The 19,798-nt window shown below is 41.3% G+C and overlaps 1 protein-coding gene across 1 annotated transcript in view; it reads right to left on the bottom strand.

Moving 5' to 3' along the window:
• The window catches only part of EXD2 (exonuclease 3'-5' domain containing 2), an 82,244-nt gene that overhangs the window by 50,030 nt on the left and 12,416 nt on the right, over nucleotides 1-19,798 (bottom strand). Inside the window, exons 2-4 of the mRNA XM_069208971.1 lie at nucleotides 16,256-16,586; nucleotides 8,748-9,004; nucleotides 1,096-1,222 (exon numbers count right to left, since the gene is read on the bottom strand). Coding sequence (XP_069065072.1) covers nucleotides 1,096-1,222; nucleotides 8,748-9,004; nucleotides 16,256-16,570 — 699 coding nt within the window. The 5' untranslated portion in view covers nucleotides 16,571-16,586. The remainder of the gene's footprint in view (nucleotides 1-1,095; nucleotides 1,223-8,747; nucleotides 9,005-16,255; nucleotides 16,587-19,798) is intronic.

Below are 19,798 nucleotides of genomic sequence, written 5' to 3'. Positions count from 1 at the left end.
GAATCCTCTTCTGTATATAATCTGACGGTGGTGTTGTTCCGGCTTCAGGTGACAGTCACATACCTTTGTGCAGCTCCCATCGATAGCAATCAACATGTTTGACAAAGGAAGAAAAAATGCTACCTATTAAGCATGGCTACAACCTGTTGCAGCCATTAGGTGCCATACTGTGACCAAGCGCAAACACTGGGTTTCAATCTGAGCAGCCATCAAGATCAAGTACAATAGCATAATGATCAGGTTGCAGCACCTGAATCTGGTACAACAAGCTTGTTTTAAGATCGTGCCAGTGTGCTCAGAGTGGCTGGCCTTCTACAATGCCCTGGGGAAGAAGGCTGGCTCATCATGTCCCAGCCAAGTATGCCTACACATCAAATGAGGGGTAGTATGCACCTTCTCCTATCTATGCAGCCACACTTTGAGATTTGGGTACAGGCCACCTACATTAAGGCCTTGCCTTATGGCACCAACCCAATCACAAACAACACAGCTCCAACATGAACTTTCCTTTTAAGCGCACTGGAATGCAAAATACATTGGATTTTGAAAGTAAACTTGGTTCCAATAAACTGAACTCATGTAAGAACTAGGAGGATCTCCCTGAGCAGGCATGTGCCCGCCCATCCACGCAGCCATCGATAAGAAGGAAAGCTAAGGGGAACAGGAATACCCCTGAGCAGGCCCTATTTACCTCCATCCCACCACAAACACACAATTTGGGACACATGTGGCGAACTGATTACTGAGCGGTATGACTGCAAATAAGTCCAGGACTGGAAAACGAAAGCAGCCCTGGCATACTTACTGAAACCAGCCCCATTCCCGTCCTCTCCTTGCTCCAATTCTCTCTTCCCACCCATCCATCCATCCATCCATTCTCTGTCCCTCCTCAATTTCTATCCTCTCTGACAACTCACTCTCACACCATCCCTCTCTTTTCCTCCTTCTCTCTCTGCTTTGAAGTTCCTCATGTCTGCTACAGTTAATCTCCAGCAGCAGCCCAGAGCATACCAAATAGGCCTCCAATGATTCCAACCCACTGGGGAAATGCAATAGGAATAAAAAGGCCATTCTGGCCTGGTTGAAAATACTTACTTGCTCCCTGGTTAACTCTTCTGCCTCCCAGTCACTACATCGAAGCCAGATGGACTTGTCAAGGGTATAGTTCAGGATACTCTCCGACAGTGACTTCAGGCTGAGTCCATTTTGAAACATGTCCTTCCTTCGAAAAAAAAAACAAAGTTAACTATGTCCATCGCAAGGCATCAAATAAAATGGAAAGCAGTAAAGAAATGTAACCTTTTACAAACTTTTGAGGTGTTTTAGAAGAATAACAAAATGTGTTGTACATGACCAGCTTGGTCAGAACAATATCTTCATGCCATGGTTTAAAGAATTCTCAGTATGATCACTTCTTTTCAGGTCAGTGTGTACAAGATACACAATTAGGAAAAAATACATCAGAATTGCATGACATTAGGGATCACCTAAAATTTAGAGTGGCACAAATAACTCCCATTACTAAACTCAAACTCTTCAGCAGATTTTTTAAAATGCACACCTTTCTTTCATATGCTTTCTTGAAAGGTCCCCAGTGTGAAAACTGCAATTCTAGTCAAAATAAACTCTTTTGATAGATCAAACCCCCCTTTTAAATACTACGTAACCCATATGTAGGCCTTGGAACCCACAAGGTAGGGTGCATGGTATCTAAAAATAGAACATGTAGAAATTCAATGTTAACATGTCATTACAGAGACTAGCACCTAAAAGCTACCTTTCATGGTGGTGCGCCTAGCTGTCCTACGTAGAAAAGCAGAGCACAGACTAACATTTCTAATACCATAGCCCGTGTATAAGGAGCTAGAAAAATAATTAAACAAATATTTGGAATCATTATTAAAAAAACAATTCAATAATGCAGTCATAAATATTATGGAAAGGTGAATTTTAGAAAGTTACAGTTTCCCTGCCTGAAGCCCCGCAAGGCTAATTGGCATTTGCTCTCCAACTTCTCCCAGCCAGGGCTTAGCATTAGAATATGTGTGGAAAAAGGAGTGAAATGCTTCTCCGGAGCTACACAATAGGTCACAGTGATGACAGGTTCACCTGAATGGGCAACGATGAGTTATTTAAGCTCAGTACAACAGTGGGGGCTATAAGCATCCTTTGTGTAAATGCAGTGTCAAATCCTCCAGCAGTGTCAAATCTTGCTTGGAGGGTCTGCTCGCATTACATATAATACTTGTGGCACACTCGGTTGAAAGAAAACAAGTTGCCATAACAATTCTTGTGTATACCCGGTCTGGTTGCTGGAAAACCCTGGCTTTGTCCTATCAAACATCTGTCTGTGGATTATATATACACACAATATCTGGGCCACACTTGAAAGGAAGGAAACGAAAAGCAAGACAATTCTTATGTATCCACTGTGAGGTTGCTGGACAACCCTGCGTTAGTCCTACAAGACTTCTGTCTCTTTGTTTGCTGGGGGTACGGTGGCTGCTTCAAACTGGAGTTTGGTAGTAGATCCAGGAGAACACTAGGATTGCCATAGCACACTCCCCAGACACACACCCAGCCCTCAGAGACCAAGTTGAGTGTGGCTGAAGACTTTACCCACTCTCGACGTTTTCAAGATGGTGAGAGTTTGGTTTGGGAACTTTTACTCCATTCGTTAGGGCATGCCCAGGTGTCACTCCCATCCCACCCACTAGCTCTACATGTGGCATCTCCAGGCACCCTCGAGAACACTGCTGGACCTAAGGAAGAACAGAAGAGTGGACCTGCTGTCTGTGACCTGAGAGGAGCATAGAAGGACTGGACCTGCTCCCGGACAAAGAGGTAGGCTTGAAGGTTCTTACTGACCTGTTCAAGCTATAGGGATACAATAAGCTACAAGATGCATTTCCTGTGACTGCCCTGCTGACCAGTGCCATCTATTAGCCTCTGCCTGACATCCTGTGACTCTCCAAGTGCCTCCCTGAGGTCCTGGGGGGCTTTAGACGTGTACCCCTGTAGTGGATTGAGGCGTGGAGGACTAAGCCAGAAGGTAAAACATCTGATAAACCTGTTTGATGTATTTGACCCCTTCTTAGGCAGCCTCAAACTGTGCCAACGTCCCAGTCTGCCTCAAACACCAACTAGCATTGGCTCTTTGTGCTTATTGGCACTATTCCTAATTAAAATGCCAAAAGAAAAATCATGTCTCCAGTTCACCTTATTGGATTGTTGTCATTTTGTTTATTAAATTGTACTCCATTTTTCTAATTTGGTTTGGGATTTTTATTGTTTTGCATTTTGACTTTACTACTGCTTTGGTACTGCATAAATACTTTACACATTACCTCTCAGTTAAGCCTATCTGCTCGAAGTCATAGCTTAGGGGTTGAGCACAGGTTAATTTATTGACATTGAGGGTTCACCCTTACAAAGGTTGCAATTATTCCTTGAGGTGGGTAGTCACCTACCCCAAATAAAATCCAATTTCTTTTAGTAACCAATTGATAACAACCTCACTTAGGTAATGTGTAAAGTGCATACAAAATTCCCCCAAGAAACAACAACACGTACAGCATACACCAGACACACCATTTTATGCATCCAACACAGCACAGATATTTCTTTCAGTGGACTCCTAACATTACAAATCAACCATAAATGTCAAACAAACACGTGCAAAACAACACATTAGACAGACCTCTTCCCCATACATCCAATACAGTTTCCATACCCAATATAGCTGGCGCTAAAAGGATTTTCAACTGAACCAAGGAAGACATTTTACACAAAACGACAAACAAAACACATGACAAAGAACAACTTCAAACACATGAACGCAGCTTAGATAGGGTATATACTTGGTGGCTACACCACATCACATCACCAGCAATGCCAAGTTCAGACTATTGCTAACCAATGGGCAGCTAGCATATTACTGCTCTTAGATCTGCAAAACCAACTGGTACAGCTGTTGGGCCACAGTTCTTTCAAACGCCAATAGTGTACATGCAAGTGTTTTCAAATCACCTTCAAACTATCCAACAGCACAATAGGTGGCCCTGTACATACCAATCAATGAATTAACCTCGTGCCAAGCACATCATGCCACACAACCCTGTGCAAAGACAAAAATCCCATCATGAAGGTTTTCATACTGTATTCTGCTAAGAAAACCCTGGAAAGGCATCTAGAAAGGTATTGATGCCCTTCTAATCAAACACCACCACACAGCCACAGTGGTTAGCCTTACTGCAAGCAGCATCCCATCACCTTTTGTGCGTTTAATATTTTGGTTTCAGCCACACAAAGATCTTTCTACTGAGCATATTAGTTTTTTATACCAACTTTGGTTTTCCAAACAACTGATAAAAATGATCTCAGCACAAATCATGGAAAACTCATACATTCAACGCAAGGCCTCAATATCAAAATATCGACCAGACTTTAAAATATGGGCATGTACAATATTATTAATGTAATTATAGATAGATGAGTTCAGGTTTACTCTTCTCATTCCACTTTTACTGACCTTAACACTATTGTTGCAGGCTGATATTTTGCAGAAGATATTAAAGTACCACAATAATTATAGGCACTCAAGGCCCTCCCTGCACGTGGGAGATAAAAACTTGAGAAGTATAAGAAACCAATGACCACTGAGTATTCCTAGTTAAGTAAAAAGCTGGGGAAGTTGTCGGACCTCTAGACAGAATTAACTGGGAAGGCCTTGTTGCCCAGGATGTGGTAGAACTATTCACGCTAAAGGGGAAATCCTTGAGGAAATAGAAAGGACAAGGAAACAGTTGTGATTCCAAGTGAATGAGGTGGTGGAAGGGATACATATCGGTTACTCATAAAAAAAGACTTCACTATTTGGGGATAAAGCTGGGAAGTTGCGAGCATGGTTGTATAGTGGAGCAAAGCTTTAGAACAGGGAAAGTCATAAGGTACTGAGAAAAATCACTAAATACTGGGTGTGAAAGCTTATAGTAAAAGCTCAAACTAACTAGAACATTCTTTACCAAAATGAAGCCAGGTGAAATACAGCTGCAAAACACGTTTGCATCGCCCTATGTCCCTGGTTAAACCTGTCCTGGCAGCTCATGCCTCTTTTGGGCAAGTAACAGGCCTGTGATTGGTCTACTTGTGTTTCAAGTGCACTCTTTGTTTCGAGAATCGTTGTGACCACCATAATGGCAAAACAACTAGAAACTAAAGTATGTCTTTCTTAGCTACATACACCAATGAAAGATTCTGGTTTGTTTATGACCAGACTAGTAAGCGAGGGAATTTGGTCCACTGAATGGGACTATATACAAACTTCTATTAAGAAAAAAGTGGTTATAATGGATACATTCTTTTTATTCCAATAGTGAAAAAGTAAAAATACATACTGTTTCATTGTTGTGCTTAAAAAAAGTAAAAGAGTGGCAGAGGCGGGGACTAGTGCCAGATTTACAGAGTTGGGGGAAAGGCTGGAAACTAACTAAACGTTAGAGTAAAACTAGGGTCGACTTTTGAGTTGTGTGTGGTGAAAATGTATGGTATTTATTTGTTGGCAGGATTACTGTTGAAGTGGTAAGGGTGTGTGAAAAGTAGTTTCTCCAAAGCTCAATCTGTTATAAAGATTCTTCAAAGAGTGTTCTCCAAAAGTATTTCTTTACTGTGGTATTATCTGTAATCTTATTACACCTTAATCTTATGACACCTTCCTGTACAAAAACAATCCATGGAGCCTCGTTGTATGTATGCTGCAAAATGCAACACACATGCCTGCTCTGGGGAAGCATAATGTTTTGCCGCTGCCCCAGGCTTACATGACTTTGTAAATCTGGGGCAGCATCAAAATCCATTGGTGAGACGTGGGAACACCCAGAGCAACGCCCATGGAACACCCCGAGCAACGCCCATGGAACTCCTCCTCGACGCAGAGTAAGGCAAAGACTAAAAAAAGAGATATGTGGCGGAGCAGGCCTCTTGTAAATAACACCCTAAGTTTACTGTCTCACTTTGACTCACTCAGTCTCACTAATTCATGAAGACCCACTCTTTCTCACTCAGTCCTACTCATTCTGCATTACTCAGTCTTACTGTGTGTCTCACACACAGTAACATTCAGATACAATCAGTCATTCTCCCCCACTCACATTCATTCTCACATATACTCGTCCTTATTGTCATTCAATCTCTCTGACTCCTTCACTGACTCTCTCACTTTAACTCACGCACATACTTACACGAACATGCTCACAGTGCTGGAATTTCACCAGCTCTGAACAGTATCTCTGATGCCCGGCGCAGGCACCTTCATGCACCTGTGTCATCAATCACACAATGTTACTAGCTGCCTCTGTTTGTTACTGGACCCGAAGCAGGCCTGCATTTTATTTTTTTAATACCAAGCGAATAATTTTTCACTCTTAATACAATAAAAATGGACCACAAAACAAGAAGTATGTAGGGTAGCTGAGGAGCCCATAGAGGAGAGCCGCCAGTGATCCAGGCCACCCATCCATCAAACCAATACATCCCCTCAATCATTGATCCTTTCATTTACCCACGCCTCCTTTAATCCATCCATTCATTCATCCAGCCTTTCAATCATCCATCATTTGGCTCATTCATCCACCCTTTCGCTCCATCTAGACATCCTTTCATTCCATCCATTCATCCATCCTCCCTTTGGCTCATCCATCTATCCACCCTTTCACTCAGCCATCCACCTTTTGTCCCATTCATCCAGTCATACATTCCTCTGTTTACTCTTTCACTCAGCCATCCATTCTTTCACTCTCATCCATCTATTCACACATCCATCAATTCATCCTTTCACTCATCCAGCCATCCTTTCATCCAGACATCCATCCACCATGTCTTCCACTCATCCATCTTTACATACAACCATTCAGTCATCCATCCTTTCGCTTATCTATCCATATTTTCACTCCATCCATTCATTTATCCTTTTCCACTTCCACTCATCCATCCACTCATTCTTCCAATCCACCCTCTCATCATCCATCCATCCTCCCTTTCACTCATACACCATCTCTCCGTTTCACTTTTCCATTCTTAGACACTCCTTTCATGCATTCATCCATGCATCTCTCAATCATCATTTCATCCATGCGTCCATCAACCCACCCATCCTTCCTTTCACTCACTCACCATCCCGAGTTAATTATGAGCCTTTGTTTGCTGATCTGCGGACAGAAGAGGCCCATCAAGAACCCCACCCTGTCCCAGCTGCTAAAGCAGGGAATGGAGTGGGGTGGAGGGGAGGGGAGAGACGACGCCCCCAGTGCAGAAGCCTAACTGCATACTTATCCCTTAGTCCACTAGTGCAACTGTGGTCCAGAACTGGTCCCTTCCTTCTCTTGGGCCTCTTCGGAGTCAAGATAAGGAGCACTCCCTCATGCTCAGCTCCATAACGTTTTTTCAAAGTGAAACCAACTGCAGTACCAAACGTGTTAGTGCCAGGAGAGCAGCCCCCCTGCACCTTTCTGTGATAATCAACAAATTGTTGCCACCCACGCCCTCCGTGTCCTCATCGGCCTGCCCCAACCCCAGTCATTGAAGTGAAAGAAGCTTAGCCACCTCCTCCATGGGCCACTGTTTATGCGCCCCAACAGCACTTGCTTTCTAATTCAGCACTTCCTCGCCTAGGATGTCGCTGCTGTAACATGTGCCTGCAGGTTGATGAAAACCTCGCCCGGCTCGCACTTGCGCAGTAGGGCATTTGCAAAGTTCAATAAAGTTCACCAAAGAGATTCAGCACATTTGCCTCGGAGCAGTGATTTATTTTCAGCGGCTCTGTGTTTTTCCCTGTTCTTGCCTCTCCCTGGCGTGTGACAGGGCAACGCCCCTTGTGCCCATGAACACCTGTCGCCCCTGATGTTAAGTAATATAACAGGCTACCCTAGAGAGTGATTGGCCTACATGGAAATCAGGCTAGCCATCCGTCCTGTAGCTCCAGAGGGACAATAGGAAGCAAGAAGAGTTGTCACCCATCAGATAGCTTCTGATGCTGTGGGTGCTCTCTCTCATGGCAATGTATCACAAGTGATCTGTCGCCTCTTTATCCTGCCTTCTTTTACCCCAAAAAAGCAAAGAGTGTAGCAGTGGTATAGGGGAGAGATGTACTCTCCCAACCAAAAAAAAACAGAAGAAAGGGTAAGGGCTGCAATAATAATCCAGGCCACAGAAGCAAAACTTGGTTTATTTCCTGATGGAAGCTGGCCTTTTTTACCTCCACAGGAGTTCCATCCATCCCCTCCGCCAAAAACCATGTCCACTTGTCAGCTGTCAGTCCTAGAAAAATAGGAGTTTTACAGGAATGGCAACAGAGGATTAAAAGAAAAGTGAAAAAAAAAATCAGGAGCACTAAAACACTGGTGTACTGGGTGCGCCTTTGAGATCCCCACAATAAACAATAAAAAAGCTGGAATCACTCTTAAAACATGTCCGATTTTGCCCAAGCCCTTTAATCATTACTGAGTCACTGCCTTATTGTGAAAGCTCCTGTTTTTCTTAAAACCTAGCCTGTCTGTATATGTTAGTATATATCGAACAATATGCTGATCTAATCATCCCACCACGGTCCAACAGATCAATTTACCGCTGGTCACAGTTCCAAATTCAGTCAAATTGATTCCACTGTGTTCGATCAGATCAATGAAAAGTTGAAAACAGTTTCCCCGACTTTCATTTGGTGACTGTTTCTATAGATGGATACAAACACGAACCTGTGCCTCATGGCCAGATACCGAAGGTCCACTGTTCCGTTGACTGAGAGGCCGTAGTCTTGTAGCAGTTTACACCCGTCCTCACGACATCCAACTCCAACTTTCAAAATGCTGCCATCTGCCAAAAGGTTCAGTAACGTTTTTGGGATAGGTGTGGCACTGGAGGTCAACTGGGGCAAGCGAACAAGGACACAGCGCCCACTATGGGAGGCCAACTGGAGTAGCGAGACAGGGCTTGATCTTCCTTCAGTGGACACCTGCAAGCAAAGCATAGATTAATACAGGTCTTAAACAGGGGTTATCTTTTGGCTCCAATTTATCATCAAGTGAAACAGGGAACATTTTATTCAATCGCAAGTGCAGAGTATCACAAAACCTCGAAACACTTAGTTCAACACAACATTAGTTAGCAATATAATCTTTAGTTAATTAGAATATGACTTAAATCTGTAGCAGTGCCATGGTGGATCAGCTACAGCTTCCAGAGAATTACTGTGGGAAGAACTCTCAGCTTAAAGTTTCTTTAAAACTTTGCCAACATTAGAATTTCATATTAACTTTCAAATTATGTTGGCAAATGGACTGTTCAGAAGTCTCTGCTGCATTCCTCCACACTGGCGCATTGCAGTCATCCAGCCTAAACAATCCCCATACAACATGTTACCATTGCTTCCTCTTTGCCATTCAATACGTTTGTCATCCAATTATCATTTATCATTCCACTTCCAAGGACTCCTGCCCTAGGAACGTAAATTACAATAAGGCAAGAGAGGTGCTTAAGTGCCAGGGTCCACCATGACTGTCAAATATCAGCCCAACCTCGCCAAGGTCTCAGACACAATAAGCATTTTTATCATTGTGTCCACATTTTATCCACAGTGATGGGTGGTGGAGCGCCCATGCAGAAGTGGGATGCCAGTGAGAGGAAGTACAAGTCCCTTCCAAAATACAATCCTAAATTCTACAGCTTGCAAACTGATCTCTATACAGCAAATTCATTACCTAGTTGAACAGCACAGCTAATAAATTTAGAATACATACCTGACATTGCTTATTGAAAAAACCCGGGCAGCTCAAACTGATTGGCTACCGATGAAAGAACTGTGAGGCTTTTGAGTCCATTAATTTCCCTCAGAAGTGGTACTCTCAGGCCTCCCACTCTGTCAGACGGCTATGGATTTGCCTGACCACCCGCTCCCCCAGGTGGAGTATCAACAAATGCCCCTGGCCTCTCTCATATACAAATCATCAGGGCAAGCTGTAGCACAAAGAACTAAGAGCACTTCTCCTTCAACCTTTCAGAGATCACCATTCAGCAGTTATATCAGTTCAATGAGCTAAACCAGAAACGTATTTTAGGTTAATTACAATCTGGGGAAGCATCTCTCATTGCGTAAACTACGATGTGACTACCCTTATGTTTCCGATCTCTTATTTCTCTCTAATTTGGGTCTTTTTTTCCCTTTAAATCCCAGTTCCTTCCCAGGCTCACGACTAGAGATCTAATATCCCTTTCCTATTTAAGCTAGTGATTTTCTTTTAAACCTTTTAACTTTTCAGGTTCACCCTTCACTCACAGATGGGATCCTCCTACGTTAGACCAGATGGCCTCACCAACATCCGATCCATCACTAACCCAACTTTCAAAGGCAAGATCATTGCCCAAGCACTGGCAAATCCAATACACCTTGTATTTTGGAAAATATTAGCATCGGCAATGCAGTCTGCCAATGAGGTGCAGCACAGGCCTAAACAAGGAAGAAAGAAAAAGGTGGGTACATGTGTGGTCATGGCTGCAGCATGATATGGGTGCTGTTTTCTTTTTGTTATGGTGGTGGACCTGATTTTGATTGGTAGATGAAAAAAATAAAAAAATAAAAAGATTTTTCAACTTTCAAAATTAAAATAAAAAAAGGACAGGACTGAAGTTGCAAGGGAGGAGAAGGTGGACAGAGCAGCTCAGAGGAGGAAGGGAATAGTAGCACATGAAGGAGGGCAACAAGGGGCAGGGGAGAAGCGCACAAGGGAGACAGCACAATGGAGCAGCACATGAGCAAGAGAGTAGAGAGGGTATTTGGCAGAGAGAAAAAAGAGAGAGACAGAGTGAAAACAGGTGCACTCGCATGGAGTGCTTAACCAAAAAGAAAAAAGTAGTTCTTAAAAGTGAGCAGTGGATGTATATAGGTTAAGTAATCAAAACAATAGTAAGGAGGCTATCATAAAAGGGATGAACAAAAACAAGAAGAGCAAGCCATTGAAAAAGTAAGCAAACAAGAGTGACAATAACGCCAGCCAATGGCTTGTAAGACCACTATAAGTTCACAATAGTTCTTTCCTAACCAAACAGTTTGCACTCTCTGGCAGGCAAGACTTAAAAAAAACAAAAAAAACAGTCTATGCTCAATTCCAAAATCACATCAATGCTAACTATTTCCTGCATGACTACCAATCTGACTTCAGAATATACTGCTGCAAGGAGACAGCTACCTCACATATTATAGACTATGGCCACCTGACCACAGGTGAAGATGACCTTTGACTGTTAATATTGCTGCATCTCTCAACTGCTTTCACACAACCATTCAACCTTGTTCACAGCCTGAAGTCTCAAATGGGAGTCACTGGCACTATCCTTCACTGGTTCACCTCCTGCCTCTCCAAATGATACCAGTTTGGTCACATGGCACCAATAACCTGTGGAGTTACTCACGGTTCCATACTGTCTTCTGTCATCCTTAACCTCTACATGGAGCTTCTCGAGGCTCTACTCTTCAGATTACAGCCTCAAGATGCAACATTATTCCAACAATACAAAACTCTGCCTGAAAGTCCCCTCGGCTCAAGACATGCAACGTCTCAAATACTACCTGCACTTTATCCAGAACTGCATAACCAGTATCTACCTAAAGCTCAATCCCACCAAGACAGGATCCCTGTTATTCCCCAAGAACAACAAGCAAGAAATGGTACAAACTGGCTCAAAGACCTGAAACTTTCAACACTAACATTCACTGAATGCCAAGTCATTTGGAATGACTCTGGACACCAGCCTCCTTCTCAAAGGACGCAGTGTCAAAAAAAAAAAAGAAGAAAAAAAAAAAAACACACACAAGACAACCTGCTACCAGCTCTCTCTTCTTAAAAAAATAAAATCATTTGCTAGAGACAGATTTCAGAACTTCAGTTCAGGCCCACTACTCTTGCAGCAGGATGGTGATAATGCCCTGCTCTATGGTCTCCCAGACTCCACAATGACACCCCATAAGGGCATTTTACAGGCTGCAGCATGTCGCATCCAGGGCCAGAAGAAAAAGGATCACATCACCCCCATGCTGACGGAACTCCAATGGCTCCACATGCCTGCCCACACCATCTTCAAAACTAGCTGAATCCTGTACAAAATCATCATCACCATCACCCCAGTTTATCTCGAGTAAAAGTTCAGTCTGTGGTGTTTCTCAGCACACCGGCAACTTCAGAGCTGGGGGAACCAGGTTCGAATCTCGGCTCAATACCATGTGATTCTGGCCAAATCACTTAATCTCCCTGAGCCCACAATTCAGCGCCTTGAAACCCTCATGGGTGATTTGCCGCGCTTTCCAAATCCTGGATTCGATTTTTTTTTTTTATTTAGGCCACAATCAGACTGAAGTCTGATAGGTGTATAAAAGAAAAACAAGGGAGCATCTATGTACCCAGGATCTGGAACAACATCCCTATGTTCTTAAGACTCGACCCAACGCTGCTTCACTTTAACAAAGGGATGAAGACTCACCACTTCAAAGAACACTACATCACAATGCAGTAACTATTCTATCACTCATTAACTTCATGCTTAACTTTGACTCTGCAAAGTACTCTTCTTCCTTTTTTACTAGATGTGCACTACACACACACGCACACACCGAGCATGTTACAGATCCATTATCATTCAATCAGTGTGCATGGAATAGGTGGAGAAAACTGAAACCTGACTCGAGAGAGCAGCAGGTTATTTTGGTAGCCGTAGTTCAATCTTTGCTTCCAAGGCCCGTCCCCAGTGCTTAAGCCATATAAAGCTTACAGCCTCTTAGCCCTTTATGCACCTATATTCAGCAGAGGCCTACAGGTTTCAGAGATGTTATCCCTGGTTTGGGACGAAGTATGGAGTGCATCTGCACTGGGGGATATCATGCAGCTTCTTCACCCAACAAAGTGGTTAAACAGCCAAAAGAAAACAAAACGGACATGTATGAGAGCTGTTAATGGTAGTTGGATGCAGTTTAACCAGTGATCTAGCAATCGTGGAGGCCTTTGAGGACTATCAACAAGAATTCTATCAATCTAAAACAGGAAACTGTTTATTAGAGTTAATACAATTTACCCTAAATTGCCCCACAATAAATATGAGATCACAGGCAAAAACTGGAGGATAACATTACTTAGGATAAGCTTGAAATGGCAAAGACAGTTAAAAGTGGCAAAATCCCTGGCCTCAAAGTACCCCAGATGGATTAAAAAAAATTGAATAATTAAGCCACTACATGACACGTTTCAAGAGGGTGCTTTCAGCAGACTGAGGAAATGCCACATTAGCACCTCATTATACAAAGGTGATATTTTATTATATATCGCCCACCCAGATAACCTTCTGGCCAGGCTAAAACAACTTTTCGAAATCAGGAATAATCACAAGAAATCACTAATATTCCAAAAGGGAGGAAGGATACCAGAGAACAATCCCCCTATGTCTCTTAAAGGTAAAATATAACCTTTTCAAATACATGGGCTAATTGACAAGAATGGAGGTATACACATTAAAGAGACAACTTGGACCCCTTATTAAAGAAGTTGGAAAGTGCTGGCTGAACCTCTTATGGTCACCGATGGTAAGGTTAGTAATATACAAAATTACTGCATTACCCATGTCTACATACATATTACAGAATACTCCACATCAGATTCACCAAAGTTTTTATCAAAGAAGAGTTGACCAAATAATTGAAACGAATACTCGGAGGCCTAATACCACACATTGTACTGAGAATACTACGATGATCAAAACTGGATTGTGGCATGGCACCCTCCAACACCAGTAGCACTAGAAAGCTTCTCAACTTGGGATTAGCTATGGGCATTGCTAGCACCAGAGGAACCTGCACTCAAAGTGGACCTTCAGACATTGGACCAGAAAAACTACATGCATGCGATATAGAGGGGACGCCTATCACACAATACCTCTTTCCCACTACAGGTATTTTAACTACAACATGGAACAAACTGAACAAAGAAAAATGGAAGGGTAAATAGATTAACTCCCAGAACTCCACCTTGGGTAGGCACATGACTGAAAATAACAGTACATCAGGCATTCTAGAAATGGCATGTCATAGACATTTCAACACTAAAAGAGGTTTGGGATGCCAATGGAATGGTTTCCTTCACTCACTTGCAAACTGAATATGCGATGAATATGTCAGACATTAAATACCGACAGCTAAACACGCACTAATGATCACAATCAGGCCAGACATAGAAACTATGGAAGACTGCCCATTAGATAGACAGCTCTCAAAGGTCTGGTGAAAGGAAAAGCCATTTCTCTTACATCTACTACACTCATGATAAAAAATACAAATAAAGAACTGACCGCTCCTGGTGGAAGATGGCAACAGGATCGAGAGAAAATAGAACACTATATGAAGAAAGAAGCCATTAGGTGCCTTAGAGAAATCTTAATTAAAACAAGATTTACACTGATTCAACTAAAGTACTGCACAGAATGTATTATAACACAACATACCTATATAGATTTGGGATGATCAAAGATGACAAATGTCTCCACAAATATGGACAAAGGGAACCTATATACACTAATTCCTGGAGTGTGTCAAGGTCAGGTATAACAGTAATCTAAGTTCTGCACTCCTGAGCAGATGGGAAGACTTAGATATAAAAAATTATCAATTGAGATTTCCAATTGTTAACCAAAAAAAAGCAGGGAAACGGGAAAGTACTTCCAAAAACACTGGAATAAGAAAGATATGGACTAGTGTACGGCTACTGAAAAGGTAATCTATGAGAAAGAGGCTGTTTAATGAAAAAAAACAAAAATATGGGCAAGCTGGGAAATAAATATATATGGAAACTAGACATTTTTCATACACCCTCCACATGCCCTCCTCCACCAGCTTTCACCTTAAAAGAGAATCACACAAACACATGCACGGCCAGCCTCTAGAGACCTCAGTAACACACTGGAAGTGCACAGCTCATTGGAAGGTACATAGGAGATATGGAGATACTACTCTTATAAGGAATATTTATGATGTTAATGAGAACGTGGTACATAGAATGCCAGTCTTGTCATAATGTTAATATTAAGTTGCAAAATGCTAATAAATTCTTTTTTGAAGATATGCAATAAACTGAAGTTAGCAGAAAGATAGCTTTTAACTTAACGGATGAGCTGGTTGGCAAATATTGATAAGGGTTAGCTACTTTATATTATTTCAATATAAACATAACATTTGCATAACTATCTCACATGGGGAACACAGACTATTGTGACATTCTTCTCCTTTATGAGAATACACAGGAAGATTATTTGGGAGAGAGGAACGAAGCAAATTAAAGTGTTAAAAGCAAGTAAAACCTGAGGTAAAGTAGTAGAGTAAATGAAAAAGATGATGCCTAGTTGCAAGTGAAATGTGCAACTATACTGCCACAAATAATAGGCAATGCAGCTAAAAGAAGACCTCCTACCGGAGGTAGGGACACAGATGTCCACCTGTGCTTCGTCCTAAATTGAATGCAATTTATCTGGCAAGAAGACTTCCCAGGCACAAATCCAAGACAAATTCCGCTGGGCTAGAAAACAGTGGCGAACCCACTGAAAGGGAGTACATTTGCTATACAGAATAAAATGCTAGTAAAGGGATTCAGACAGACTTTCCCAGCCAAAGGCATGTTTGTACTATATAGTACAGAGGCATACAATACACATTTGAGAGCTGCTTCCACGGCATACCCAAAATACACTTACATTTAATTAACTTATTTGTAGCTCACTTTGGATAGTTAATGGTTATTTCAAAATCCAGCAAGGTTCTAACACTGAACACTACTAATCACGAAATCCACTTTCTACACGTCATCTACAATTAATGTTGAGATGATGTCCTCTAAATGTGACCAAAATAAGATTCACTGGCATTCAATTAAAATTATTTTTTGAAGGGGCAAGGGGTGGAGGCACTGGATTTCTGACCATGAGACCTTGGATCCCTAAAGGCACTCTCTTTGAGGAGAGGTAACATAATAATTGCGTTATCAGAATTTATCCCCATCACACTACCTCCTTTGCAGCAGCAATTTTACTACTAGTTCTGCTACCATATGCAGACTAGGGCTCCCTTCTGCAGTTTTGTTCAACTTTACAACCAGCTTGTTCTGTGTGAATATGAAAACTACAAAAATAAAGACTAGTCAACCAGCAGACTTGCAAATCTGCATACAGTCCAACTTACCCACTCACAGTCCATTCCAAGGACAGCGACCTCCTCCAGTTCCTTCTGCAGAAAAGGCCAAACCTGCTCCCATTGTTCCTCCTGAGAAACGATGACTGGCTGAAAACGGAGTATCGTCTCCAGTGAAGGAACTGCAGAGAGGTCGTCTGCTGCAAGCTGTTTCCTGTCGTGTGGCCTTCGAACAGTGACCTGATGGTTAGTATTGTGGCTAATCCGCTCTTTTCGGCGCTTGGCTACCTTCCACAAGACAACGCAACCGACAGCAACTCCAACCAAAGTAGCAGCCGTCAATGTAACTGTTGCTTGCTTGGGCATTTCCTTAACACGCTACCTAAATACCGGAGAAAGATATTTGAAATTATGCAAAGTTAGACCTATTGCACTTTAATAACAACTAATGTTATTTTATTGTAATTACTTGATATCAATATGCCACAAGCGTGCTTGGAAAAGTAAGCGCCAAAGCCCAATCCCCTAACGTGTCCATACAACCCCTACAGGATCTCCAAGTTTAGGCTTCCTTAATTGTAACCAATGCTTCCCCCTTTCCTACCCCAGATATTTTCAAGTTAAATGTTTGTCACTTTTTTCGTCTGTGCCACTATTACCGCAAAGGCAATTATCACACTAAGGACCTTTTCTGTGCAAAAATACGTCTTCCATGCACACTTCTGAAGCATTTCCTGTGAACATGCGTCTCATTACTATATCACTCCTACTACCTTCTACTGAGTAGCGAGCCTGTTGTAATGTTTATAACAATTCAGAACATGGATCTTGATTAAAATGTCATCCTTGTGCTGTTAACTTTCTCTTAAGCCTCAAAATTCATTAATACCCATACCCAAACACATTTCTTTAAGGTTAGTCGATTTGTGGGAGGTCTGATCAAGGTCTAAGTGTGAGGAATTCCAGGCTTAAGAATGCCACATGTTGGCTTGCCTGTAGAGAGCTCACCGGAAGTCAACAAAATCTTCCCTACCTGGGTACTTTGAACCACAAACTCACCATCAAACACAATCTTGTCAGAATTTCAAGAGCAATGATTTCCTCCTTGCTGTTGGTAAGGAAGCTCGTAAGGAATACTGTTACAAAATGCTAGAACTACAATGTGCTAAGTTCAGGTTCTACCCACCCCTGCAGCTTCACGCTTGCATCCTCAAACTAAATTTCCTCATTTTGTTAGGTCATCATTTGCATCGCCTGCTTTTTCTGAGTAGAGACAACTGAGACACACAAAATCTACCATCACAACATTCATAATCAACAATACCTCGAAGATCAGGAAGGTGAATGCTTCGCTTAAAAAAAACTATTCCTCATTATACTGCTGACAAACTGTATTTGGAGGGACTTTATTTAAGCAAAATCAGATATAAGTTTGCAAATCAATTCACACCAACTGGTATATTTCAACTCTCCTTGGTTGAGCAAAAGTAGACTTCCTAAGAAATAGTGTCTCCAATTTAGAATGCTGCTTCTCCAAAGAAGTCTGATGTTTTCGACTTCAAAGTACCTCTACAACTATACAATTTTCATCAAATGCAATTCTTTCATTGGCTGTAAAGCGAGGCCACAATAGCTGGGTTGCAACTTACTGAAACAACACTGAAGTGATGTAATCTATATATATGTAGACAATGCCTGAGGTTACAACTTTTGCCTAAAGATTACCCAAAAATGAGGAGATCATTTGAATTTTTCCACATCAAACCTGCACGTTTGTCAAACGCATCTTCTAGAACACTTGTTTATTTTAGGATTATTGAACAGTGAATTAAAATAAGGATGTGATTGCATGCTGTAACCCAAATGCTGTAAAATCAATTTTACACTGTGCCGTAGTCCAACTTTAAATCAGACAGATACATTCATGATTTGTTTTGGACTACGGTGTTCCATAACAGCAAAGTACCTTGCATAGCAAATATATTGTTTAAAAAAGCGAGGAACACTAGAATGCCCCACTCCTTTAGTATATTATGGGTCCTAAATTGAATTGTCACCCAGTCCTCCTTCTCATGTCATTTGCAAACGTAGCCACATCTTATAACAAAACACACAAGAGTCAATAGGTCCCTTTATTAATATCTGATCAAGATCTTACCATCAACTGATTCAATTACTTTTTTGCAAAATCACTAAAAGCAACCCCTCAACTCTAAAGAGTCTCATGAATCCAATTTTGCTATGAGTGAAGTCTCTGCTGAGGGAGAGTGCTTGCATCAGGATTCTGAGAAATTTATCAATGGCATTAATGTTTCCACAGTTTTCAAACATGTTTCAAAACTGACTTATCAAATCATATTGTAGTCAGCACTACAAATGGAGCAAAGAAGGCTTCATTGTCAAGAATTTGGAATATATTGCTTATTGACAAACCGTCCCACAATTTGTTTTCAGCTTTAAGAAAGACAACATGCAAAACACCCTACCCAGGAGGATCTTGAAGATTTAATCGCCCAGATTATATTTTTAATTTCTCAATTTTGAGCTTCAAATCAACCTGACCTTTAATAACATAACACATACTGGATAATTCCTTTGTATATTACTTAAGTAAAATATATGCGCGCTACTATTTCTGTCATCTTTAAAATTATGTCAAATTTTATAATCTTTTTCTGCTGCTGTTATAGCATCCTAGCTCCATTCATTTTCTGAATTAATTGTGAGTAGAGCTAAAAGATTTCAAAATAGCTAAACGATTTCAGTTAAGCAACATAATTTACATGTTATTCAATCACTAAATAAACATTAAATGATTTTACTATTGTATTTGCCTTCCACATCTTTGAACTTGTAACACTCACAACTTTCATAAACAACTGTACCAGTTCATTCATTTTAGGGACCAGATCTGTTTTTCAGTAAATATTTTGTTAGCTTAGCTACCCTAATTACAATGAAGTTGAGTAGTTTGTCAAATTATGATGATTCCAATAAGCTTTTTTTGTTTTGCAATTCCCAGCAAAAGTAATTAAAAAATTAATTATAAAAAGAGAGCTTTAGTGTAATATTTTCCCTTCAAACAGGGAATTTGGCTAGGCAGGGGAACTAACCAATCGTATGGCAAATTCAAGATGAAAGATGTATGATCTTTGCTGGTTGTTTCTCTGATTTATCATCACTAGTGTCCCAATACAACAGTCCACTCTCTTGTCCTCCCTACAACATATCATGCTAACAATGCTTATCCTTTATTTAAATCTTTATTTATCAGCAAAATTTAGTTGTCATCTAAATACATAACATTGTTTTGTTTTCGGTTACTTAGTGTCATTCAAGCACAAAAAGTATTCTCCACCCATCGCAGCTCCCCTCCCCCGAACAATGTGTCCTGGGCGTTGGACTATAAGAATTCCAAACCCCTGATATGTTCTTGAATCTCCCACTCAATCCATGGCAATGCCACTAAACACTGGTTTCAACTGAATGTTGCAGTGGTGCCTACAATAGTCTAAAAAAAATTTAAGCCCACATTGTAAACCACTATTTCACCACTCAGTGGAGTGACAATTGGGATATCTTGCCCGTGCATTT

The sequence above is a fragment of the Pleurodeles waltl genome, chromosome 9, assembly GCF_031143425.1.
Source record: "Pleurodeles waltl isolate 20211129_DDA chromosome 9, aPleWal1.hap1.20221129, whole genome shotgun sequence".
Classification (NCBI taxonomy): Eukaryota; Metazoa; Chordata; class Amphibia; order Caudata; family Salamandridae; genus Pleurodeles; species Pleurodeles waltl.
Note: the sequence above shows the minus strand (reverse complement) of the source record. Positions and strands in the feature narration are given on the sequence as shown.